We start from the raw sequence: 11,570 nt of genomic DNA, 5'->3' as shown, positions 1-11,570 counted from the left end.
TCAGCACCTTGCATGAAAACTGCTTATTCAACTCAAAATAAAATGAAAATAAATTAATGAGAGATAAAGAGCTCTTTGATGCAATAACCTTTAATGATTTCTTCCTGGTATATAATTTAGGACAGTGTTTTTCCTGGCTTAATGTTGTAAAGTTTGCATCATAAACAAAAAGCTGATGATTCATAAAACATTATTGCTAATGTATTTTTGAAATTAGCAAGAGACATGTAAAGTATCTTCCTTGTCTACCAGGATTCTTGAAAGGAAACTTCCCTTTGAGAAATTATTCTTGGCACCAATGGCTAGAGTAGCCAGCCTTATGGGAAGAAGAAACAGTGGTGACACCCACTGTGGAAGGTATAAATAGAGTTTCGTGGCAACGGACAACTCGCAGTCTGATTTAATATCAAGCTGTGCATCTTGCTTTGGGCTTCTGCTTGCATTTCCAACTGCTGTCGCCATGAGTTGCAACATTAAGGAGACTATTACTGTGTCTAGCAAAGGCAGGAGCAGTGGTGGCAGCTGTATCATTGGTGGTGGTGGTGGAGCACGGATTTCTTCCTATGGGATAGGCAGTGGCAGAGGTTTTTCTGGAAGGAGTTACTGCGGTGGAGTGAATTATGGAGGGGGACTGAGTGTTGGTAGCTTGGCTGGTGGGAGCTATGGAGGTGGCAACTGCTATGGCAATGGCCTTGGTTTTGGCCTTGGAGGTGGTGTGGTTGTTGGTGGTCTTGGTGGCGACTGTTTGCTTTCATCCTGCGATGAGAAGGTCACCATGCAAAATCTCAATGATCGCCTGGCTTCCTATCTGGACAAGGTGAAGTGCTTGGAGAAGGAAAATGCTGAACTGGAATGCAGAATCAGAGAGTGGTATGCTACACAGGGCCTTTCCTGTGAGCCCCGGGACTACAGCTGCTATTACAAAGAAATTGAAGATCTTCAAAATCAGGTAATCCCCTTTTTTCAGTTGTTCCTCCCCTATTTAAAGCTTATTTCTGAATCTGTATTTAGAATCTACTACAATTGTTAGAGGTAACTTTGGTGCTGCTAAATGTCTTCACAAACATAAATTTTGGCAAGCTCCTCTGTGACAGTGTTGAGTGTGGGTGCATATCAAAGATGCATGCTGCAAGGTGATACAGGTGGGATAATACTCTTAAAAAGGAAAAGGATGCTTTGTTACATTGTTTTGACTATACAATTATAAATATGGTATCACCAAGTGTGCTCTGAGGAAATGCAGTGGTGTCAGCCCAGTAGGAAAAGCAAAGTAAAGAGAACTATAGAACAAGAGCAAAAGATACATATCAAATGCTGTATCAAACAAAGCATTATAAATTCCAGGTGAAAAAAAAAAAAAAAGTGGGTATTTGAAATTGATTGCCACAGTGGCACAAACAGCTTGATATTACTGTGTCCAAAATGAAAGCTATGGCTGATCTTAAGGCTTAAAGATACCTTCCAACTGTCTTCCCTGAAGACCCTTATCCTGAAGGCCAGAACACACCAGCTTGAATGTCAGTTGAGATTTAATGTCTTAAGGAAGGTTCTTTAGGTTCACTTCTTTGTGAAGCATCTTTGGAACTTGCCTTCAGATCTTGAAACTGGGAAGTCCCTTCTCACAACTCTTTAACTCCCAATCTCTCCACAGTTGATCTCTTTTCTTTACTGACTGTGAGTTAAGGAGGCAAAACTACCTCCTGCAACTGCTCTGCTCAAGGAACAAGGTTACTGAAGTAAGAAGGTAACAGAGAAAGGAAATTGTGAAGAGTTACTACCTAACTGCAATCTAGATAGACCTATAGAGTATAACAGCAGAGAGAAGTGAAACATCTCTCATGGTCTGCTCTTTTCCAGATTGTCTGCGCAACCATTGATAACAACAAGATCATTCTGGACATTGATAACAGTAGGATGGCTGCTGATGACTTCCGTGTGAAGTGAGTGCCCCTCTGTGTAGATGAGCCCTGTTGCCTCCTCCCTGCTCCTTTACATCTGATTTGTGGAGTCTCTGTGCACTAATTACAGAGACTTCAGACAAGTGGCGGTACAACACCGCATTAGGACAGGATGGAGTGATGAAAGGCTTTTTGCTCTTGGTCACCAGCCCTCCCTTAATTAGTATTCTCGGGTGAAACATCTGGCAACAGCGTTTGTTGGTGAGGGCTGGGGACCCACATTGCAGGGAGGAGTCCTTAGTGGTATAGTTGGCGCATTTCCATCACAGACCAGTGCAGATTGGGATCAGCAAAACAGAAATGCAGCTGAATAAGTGATATCAAACGTACAGTGATCAGGAGCAGGAAAAAAATAGATAAGGAAAGCTTTCACATAACAGACATTAAGTGCAGTGCAGAAATCTAATGCACAGTGCATTCAGCTTAGACAACAAAATACAGTTTAAAGCAGGCAGTTGGGAAAGGAGATCTTTGCATAAACTGAGCACAGTTGAGATGTTACCATTCTGAATTTCTGCTTTCTTGCACAAACCAGGTATGAAACGGAGCTGGCCCTGCGCCAGAGCGTGGAGGCTGACATTAATGGCTTACGCCAAGTCCTGGATCAGCTGACGCTCTGCAGGTCTGACCTGGAGGCACAGCTGGAGTCGCTGCGGGAGGAGCTCTGCTGCCTGAAGAAGAACCACGAGGAGGTAGGGTCCTGCCCTTTCCCTAGGAGCACCATGGCCCTGACATAAAACTTTGCCTACACGAATGTGCTCTAAATTTAAAAGTAAAGATCAACCACTTTCACGCCACAGCTTTCCCGTCAAACGCTTCTGGGGTTCAGACCTGTCTGCCTCGTGGGTGGTGTGGGAGCTCTGGCACCGAGGTGGCTGCTGCTCACGGGGCTGCGCTGGCACTGGGAGTGCCAGGGGGGTGTCTGTGAAAGTTACTGCTGACTCCAGTGGATAAGAAAAGAAATTACCCAACAGATTTGTTGGGGAAACACTTGCACCATCTCCCAGTGCTTTTTACAGCCATAGCTGGGAGGCACCCCTCACAGGGAGTGCTGTTCTTAGCCACCAAGCTCTGCTCTTCTATGTTGTCTTTCAAAAGCCACTATGCATCTGATCTGGGTTATATTTTCAGGAAATGAATTGCCTGAGAAAACAATCAACTGGAGACGTGAGTGTGGAGGTCAATGCCTGCCCTGGACCAGATCTCAGGCAAATCTTGGAGGATCTGAGATGCCAGTATGAAACACTGATAGCGCGCAACCGCAAGGAAGTTGAGGATTGGTATGAGTGCAAGGTAAGCGACACACACCTGCTGCAAAACAAACTGACATGCACATTTCAAGGCAGAGGAGCATTTCAGAAAACAGACATGGAGACAATAAGCAGGTCTTCCTTTACAGTGAAGCCCGAGATCAGCACTCATTATACGCTGTGTTCCACAGGAGACACAGGCCTGTCTGACCAGTTTGTTATGTCCCATCTGGAACAGCAGCATTTGCCACAAGGCCTTGTGGTGTGTTGTTGGAACTAAGATATTTCACATTTGGATTAAAGAGATTTAATAACCACGAGGCTAATGCAATTTGTAAAAAGAGCAAGCAGCTGAAGCTGGTGGTTAACGCCCAGTGCACAGAGAACTCACCCTGCTCACTTCTCTTTTTGCTAGCTACTCACTGTATTCTGCTTCTGTAAAAGAATGTCCAATTTACGCAGATATTCTCTGAAGCTCTTTATTCTGGATTGGTGATTTTCAGATTGAGGAGGTGAATCGGGAAGTTATTACAAGCGGCCAGGAGGTAGAGACGTGCAACAACCAGGTTACTGAACTGAGACGCCAATTGCAAGCCCTGGAAATTGATCTCCAAGCTCAGCTCAGCCAGGTAGGTGGAGAGCTTACTTTCAGCTGTGATGTGGTTACTGCTGGATTTCTTAGCATGAACAGCCAGACCTACCAATCAGCATGATGGTGGTGAATAGCTCTTTCATTTTTGGATTGGAAATAATAAACTCCAGGGTGACACTTAAATTAATGTTTTTACTTTGGTTGTCTTGTTTATCAGAGAAATAATTTGGAATCCTCTCTGGCTGAGACTGAGTGCCAGTACAACACCCTCCTCGGTGAGCTACAGAACCAGATCACATGCGTAGAGCAGCAATTGGCTGAGATAAGAGCGGAAATAGAGTGCCAGAACCAAGAATACAAGACCTTACTGGACGTCAAGTGCCGTTTGGAGCAGGAGATTCAGACCTACCGGTGCTTGTTGGAAGGAGGACAGCAGGACCTTATGTATGTAGATCTCTAAATCCACTACAGAATAAATGAAAATATCAAGGATCTGTATTACAGATTGGGAATCTAATATAATCTTTAGTCCATCTTAATGCTTTCTTTGAGATGAAAAAGTTGTCTCATGAGCAACTTTACTGTGATGAACGTTCAAATCTGAACTAAATGGCACTCCTTGGGATCTGCAATGCAGAGAAATCAAATCTGCTAACTGCTAGTTACAACATTGTAACTACTAGTATTATGTCAGCATTCATAATAACCTCTTTTCTATAGTAAGATGGGCGAGAACTGTCAAAATAAGAATTAATTGCAATGCTCTGCATTGCATTTCCATGCCAAAGGGGAGCACACACAAACCAACTCTGAAAGTGAAAAAAGAATGCAAAGTAAAATACTCTAACCCCTATAAAAGACATAGTTTGAGACTTTGTGTCATGTAGTCAGTCAGCAGTGTCATGTAAAGTTCTAAAACTCCCTATTCCTTTCACCAAATTTATCCCACCAGTCATGGAGGAGGAATCGGAGTAGGAACTGGTGTAGGAGGAGGAGTCATTAGGACAAGTCACACCTATACTACAACTTCATCTTCCCATTGCCAGTCCCAAGTCCCACCCTGCAAGACTGGAGATATACAAGGTAAGAGCCGTGTTTTCACAGAAACAGTTTTTTTCAGTTTGTTCCTTTGTAATAAGGCCAGGAGACAACACATGCTCCTAGGACATGTTGTTGGTATCTTCTCAGAGAGTTACTATGCTACAGGTGTGATCTGTTACAATGGATCCAACCGCAGTGCAAAATTGGCTGTGTCATCAAGAAATAGTTTTAAAGAGAGCTCTGACTGAATATGAAGTAGCAGAAAGCAAATGAGAGACAAGAAGGAGCCGTAGAACTAAGAGGAGAAAGCTGGGGAAATGAGGCATAAAGAAAAGGTCTGCAAGTAGAAGTAAAGAAGATGACAGCCAAACAAGGCTTAGCAAGAGAGTCTTGAAGGAGTGAAAAGAAGAGCAAATCTGTAACTTTACAAGGGCAAATTCCCATTAAAACACAATTATTTAGGGAATTTCTGGGGTTTCCTGGGTTGTCTGCCAACTGCTCTCGTTTAACAGAGTATATTCTTGAAATAAGGGCACTACACAGACAAAATTTTTATTTGAAGGATTTTATCTCTGTTCCAAGCAAATAATGTTGCTACATTTTTTCTCCAGTGACCTGCAGGAGAATTTGTGATTAAGGAGGAATGGACTAGAAGATGATATACAGAGAAACCCACAGACAAAACAAGAACACTCAATGTTCACTGAACACCTCTACGCAGAGAAAGTAGAAGTAACTCAGCGATGCTTTGCCATGTATCTAAAGGGGCCTATTTGGGGCCACCTTTTTCTCTGTTCTGCTACTTCTGTTCTGTAATGCTGTAATCTCTAGAAGTTACTTGAGTTAGTCAGGATCACTAACGTACCTGCTGGTGAAAAAATTTCTCTAATAAAACTTTTCTTCTGCCTGATGCAATCAAGAAACCTGTGTCTGGAAACTGAGTTCCTTTAGAAAATCAGGTGCTGCTCTAGGTGCAAACCACAACCTCAGGCAGGGTAGCTAGCCTCTGCAGTGACCCACCAGAAAAGCTGGAAACCCACGCACAAGGGTCACCTAAATGGGTCAGGATCATAGTCCACTGGGAACAAAGCTGCTTTGCCAGTGGGAGCCAAAGAACGGCCTTGCTGACCTTGCAGGTCTTGTCCACCTCCTCCCTGTCAAAGCCTGTAGCATACGTTGCCCATTCCTGCATGACATCCTCCATGATCTACATAGACAGCCAGTTTAGGCAGATGCATGTGTGCTTCCCACAGAGCATTTTGCTTAAATTCATTGCAGAACAACAAAGAAGGAAGTAAGTGGAGCTGGATCTTGTCAATGAAAGAACAGAGAGATCAGTGACAGACATTTCCATGAAAAAGCAAGCTCAGGATGGTGTATATCCATGCACAATTATTGACTTAGCAGCCATCCCTGGTGTACACCTCCAGCTGCTCTCCAGATGTGTCAGGAATTAAACTGTGAGATGTGTTGGCTGCTGGGGAGTATGATGTCAGTCATACATGTCTTAACAGATGTGCATTGTGGTCATCTGGGGGGAGGGAGGTGTCTTCTGACCTCACCTGTCTTCTAGACTTCTGTAATGTAAGCACATCTGAGTGAGTCTGTCTCTCTGCAAAGCAAATCCCACCTCTTCTGTGTCAGATATCTGCTTGGGGAGAGGGACTGTGCAATACAAGTGCCTCTTCTCTTGGGTGACTGTGAGCAGATCTCAGAGCAGGTGCTGAGAGGACAGCATCCAAATTTTGTCATGAATCTCCTCTTTTCTTGACAGCCAAGGGGTGGTTGGGCATCCGTAGCTGTGCAGAGACACCCACAGGACGGAAAAAGCAGATGGCCTGAAAGCCCTTTTTATAGCCTATATAACGTGGCACAAACATTTCTCACACATAAACACATGTAAAATATTTCTGAGTCCTTTGATGAGAAATTAAAAAATATTTGAAGCATAAAAGCAAGTGCATTTCCCCAAATCCCACTCCTGAATATACCACCCACCTGGAGGAATAGCATTTCTGCCTCTGCTCACGGTCAGTTTATGCGCTGCAATAAGCAGGGAGACGGGGACGGGGACGGGGCAAATGGAGGATCGCATTTTGGCTTTGAAGCAGAGAAGCAACAAGGCTGATCCCTGGCGGACAGGGCTGTGAAGAGCAGTGGGGATGCGGGGAAGGCAGCGTCAGTGAGGCACCGCTGGCTCCCGACCCTCGCCCGGAGCTGCTGCCGCAGCGCTCCCAGGGCGGCCTCTCCTGGATTTAACCACCACCTGGAAAAGAAATGCAAGCAGAAACGGCTGACACCAGGTTTCTGGCTGATGCGCACCAGGGGAGGAAGAGGTTAATGCCAGCAGCACACGCACGTTCCCTGGTATCGTGCCAGGTTTGCCATGTTGCTCTTCCCAGACTGTGATTTCTCCCCGGCAGCTGCCACCACTGTACAAACCCTTGTACAAAATACAGTTCTGCGGACGTGCCACCTGCTGCTCGCTCCTCCCAGCTCAGGATTTCACCTAAGCAGCATGAACCAAATCCTCCCTGAAGTGAGACGGTTTCTTATAAAAACTAAAATCCTGTGAATTTGGCATCTGAGTTTTCACTTTCTACTGCCATTGGCACTGGCATTTCCCTCTTGCCACCACATTAGGAAATCACGACCTGAAGAACTTGTGAAAATATTTATACTGGTTTGGGGTTTTTGTTGTTGTTGTTGTTATATTGGGTTTTGGGGAGGGGTGGGGTGGGGTGTTGTTTTTTTTTTCCCAAAGAGAAATGTTTGCCTGAGAATACAGAGCAAAACTGGTAGTCTATCCAGTTTGTACAAAAACTCAAGCAAAAGTTTTTCATGAGCACGGTATTTGATGTCAGATAAAAACTTAAGAGGAGCTGGAATAATAAATTATTACATGCAGATACTGCTTGTGCTGAAGAACAAAGAAATGGAGAAATGCCTGGTAAACACCAGCAGACCAGACATCTTGGTAGTTTCCAGATCTCTCCGTAAGGTGTCAGCTGTTCTTAACTGGCAGATCCAAACAAAATGCCGACCTGCCAGTCTCCTGCTCCCAAGTGCCTGGTCTGGTACAGTCCTCTCCTATTCTTGCTCCGGCCTACCCAAGGAGGGTAAATAGTGCATTATCGCAGTATGTGAGACTGAGATCTGATAATCTGCTTAAAGTGGGACTTACATTTTACTAAGATGCCAGGAGATGCAGATAAGTTTGGCTAATATGATCTGTGGCTAAATGGAAGTTGCTGTTCGACTATACAACAAAAATACAATAATATGTAGTTAAAATAATGTTATATAAAAATGTCATGATGCATACTCTACAGTAATTTCAGTACTGTCCAGGGCCACCTGCACTGGACAGTCCTCTAACACGCAGGAAGATGCAATTACTGCACTGCAGTGGCATGGGGAAGCATTCCCTCCTGCCGCTGCCAATCCCTGTGCCCATGGTGCCAAATGATACAGACACATTTTGTGTTTCACTACATGGGATATTTGGAGATGCAGGAAGAGACGGACATCATAGGCCCTGCGCCACAGTCTGCAGCCTGCTCTCTAGAGGGCACTCAGCTCTCACCGAGACTGCCAAAGGGTGTCCGGGGAGAGGAATGAGGCAAACCCAGCTCTGATTGCTTGGCTAATTTTCTTCTAACAGAAATACTCAGCTAAACAGATGAAGTAGTGTCTGCGGTATGTGCTGGGGAGATCCTGCTAGATGAAAACACAGAACAAGCTATCAGCCCTGACATCTTGCTCCAGCTCACTCACCTGTATTCAGTGGTCACATTTGTAGTGAGGTTGACATGACCTGATTTTGTGTGTGTGACTACTGCAGGAGACGACGCAGGTTTCCTCCCTGCCTCTTTGAAGACCCCAGCTGCATTCTCCTGTGTGTAAGTGCACAGAATGGATGCCAGGCTGAAACTCACTGCACTAATTTGCTAATACCTGTTTATGTTTCGCCAATGGCACTGGAATGTTTTACATCATGTCATTAGGCAGGAGCACCGTGAAGCCCAGGCTCTCCACAGGGGTTGTAATTGTGTTATGATGGCAGAGATGCAGTTTAGACCCTTTGCTGGCAAAGGTCTTACCAATAAGGTAGCATTAACTGAGACCCCAAAGAGTCAGGTGTGCAAGGGGCTGTTTAGACCCAAAATGGAGGAGTTCCCAACCAAAGGGTTTGTACTCTAAAAGTCTCTTACAGCTCTGACTCACCTAATTACTGTTCCTATCATAATCACCATCATTCCATTGGGTGGTGGATCTTTTGAAGGTGCCCTTTAATGTTTCGTCAGTACTAGTCTCTGCAATAACAATGAGTAACAGATCAAGTATAATGTATGCAAGAATATTTTTTTTTTCCTAAAGGAGAGATGTTTGCTGGATTGGATACTACTGACTACCCTTACATGGAGGGCAGCAGATCACCTCCCAGTGCTGCAGTCCAGATTTAACTGACAGGTGGGTGTATGTGCTGTGTTAGGACCATCAAACACAACAAGGATATGTTCCAGGGCTATTCCCCGTGACCACACATCTTGGGGTGTGGGCAGATGCCAAGACTTACACCCTGTCTTGCAGAAGAGTGTAGGAGAGGTGGGGACTTACCCTCTCGCTTCAAAGCAGATATTTTAAAAACCTTCACTTAAAAAAGCCTAAGTATGTTTTGGCATGCAGGGAATGACCACATACAGATGGTTTTCACAGAATTTCACTGAGCTCTAAAAACATACTGCTTTATTTTATTAGATGTGGCCATAAATATATATAGGAAGAAAGAAGCAGAATGAACAATATGTACAGTGTACTGTTCCACTAAGTAATGCTAAATATCTTTGAAGATGCTCCTGCTGGGCACCAGGATTCATGACAGTTGTACAAACTGCTGTGGTAACAAACCAAAGTCCACTGGTTGAGTGTCCTGTCCCACTGCTAGGAGAAGAATAGGGCAGATTTTTTGACAGAACTATTTCTAACTACAAAAATGCATTTAGAGAAAACTTTTCATTGGAAATAGTTGGAACTGACAACATTTTCAACGCCAAATATTTCTGGATGGAACTGCTGCCAGGCACCAACAGCTGAGTTAGTGGGGGAAAAAAATTCCAAAGCACATTGTGCCCTCATTACAGAGTAAATAATTGGGAATCATTAGGTGGGAATTACTTTTTGTTTAGAACTCTCAGTTAATCCACTATTAAAATAATAAACTTGATTGAGCCCTTCAAGTACATTTCAACTAATCTGAATCATATTTTCTCAGATTACTCTGTTTTCAAACATCTAGCTTTTTATCCGCATAAGAAAAAAAACCCATTGTCATTTAAATTTTAGTGGAGAGGAGAACAGTTTCATGCTAAGTGTTAGGCAGCTGGACCTCAATGGAAGGAAGAGCAGTGTACATCCTCAGAACAAGAAGAGTATTCTCCCTCCAACACAGTCATACTTCAGGGACTGGGTTTCTTCTTTACTATGGAGAAATATTGTTCTATGGGATTATCTGGTGTTAAGAAAATTGCTTGATGATTATATAATGGAAGTTAGTTTATAATGTATAATTATGAGAATGAGTCATATTCCCCAGATAGATCTTCCACAGTTTTTCTCTGTGTGGCAACATAAGCAAATTGAATTTTCCTGACAAGACCTGACCAAAAGTAGGAAGGATGGAAGAGGATTCAACACACTGAAGCACCGAAAAGGGTGGGTAACAGTCTGGTCGTACCCCCACAAATGTACTCAGCAGCCTCAGCAGTTTCTCCCAAACATATCAGTCCAAAGGAAGTTGTAAATACAGAACTCAGAAAAGGTGCAGCCAAGGGAGGTGATGTGTGCTTAGCCCACACACCCATCACTGTGCCATCACCCCAGCCCACCACGGAGGCCATTTCAGCCTCACCCTTTACTGCTGCCACACACACCTCAAAGGAAAAAAGACTTCATTCTCTCCCAGCCTCTGTGTTCAGCCAACACACGTCTGTGTTGCACATGATAATTCTGCCATTTAAGTGCACTGTGTGAATTCATGCCCACACTGGGTGAGCCTTTCAGGCTTAAATAGTCCACCATCCTCTTCTGGGCAGGAGCTCGTAACAGTTTAATCACAGGAAAAGGGAAGAGGCTTCATTGCAAACAACTATGGTGCCATCCACCCCCAAGGCATCTTCCTCCTCCTCCTCCAACCCCTCCTATCTTGGCTGTGACCTGAAGCATGTCAGTCAATGTGCAAGGGCAGGTTTTCCTGAATGCCAGTGACTGTATGCTGTCTCCATTAGTTATGCCCGCTGCAAAAAAAAAAATCTGTTTCAAAACAAGTCCCATGTTTTATATCTCACCTTGCCGTTCAATTCACACTTTTTTTTATACCAGTGTGAGAAGCACAGGTGATCACAGCTTCTCTGAAGCAGCCTTTCAGAGGTCTCTCAAGCAGAAAAGAATCCAAAATGCCTCATACCCAACACACCTGAGACTCTACCTGAATACCTGAGAGCAGCCAGGGCCGAGAATGCACAACACAGTGTCTATAAGAGACACTCACTGGTGATAAATGAAGACTTCTGCCTTGTCACACTGTTCAGCCACTCCTTAAGCACAGCCATAGCTGCCTCTCAGCCCCTGCTTGCTGCACGAACTGAAGTTTACTCAGCTTTCCTCATCTGCCCATGATTGAGAACTGTCCTCAGTGTGGACAGAAGATATGTCAGTGCCTGTTTCCAT

General features: G+C 44.3%; 1 protein-coding gene across 1 annotated transcript; it reads left to right on the top strand.

The window, feature by feature from the left end:
- Positions 1 to 460: 460 nt before the first annotated feature.
- Positions 461 to 5,703, top strand: LOC126038578 (keratin, type I cytoskeletal 19-like). Its single transcript, XM_049800465.1, has 8 exons — positions 461 to 949; positions 1,858 to 1,940; positions 2,494 to 2,650; positions 3,090 to 3,251; positions 3,712 to 3,837; positions 4,018 to 4,244; positions 4,753 to 4,883; positions 5,453 to 5,703. Exons 1-8 carry the CDS (start codon positions 461 to 463, stop codon positions 5,476 to 5,478), a joined length of 1,401 nt encoding a protein of 466 aa, XP_049656422.1. The 3' UTR covers positions 5,479 to 5,703.
- The last annotated feature ends 5,867 nt before the right edge of the window (positions 5,704 to 11,570 follow it).

This window comes from Accipiter gentilis, chromosome 5, assembly GCF_929443795.1.
Source record: "Accipiter gentilis chromosome 5, bAccGen1.1, whole genome shotgun sequence".
Taxonomy (NCBI): Eukaryota; Metazoa; Chordata; class Aves; order Accipitriformes; family Accipitridae; genus Astur; species Astur gentilis.
This window is presented reverse-complemented; position numbering and strand designations above follow the sequence as displayed.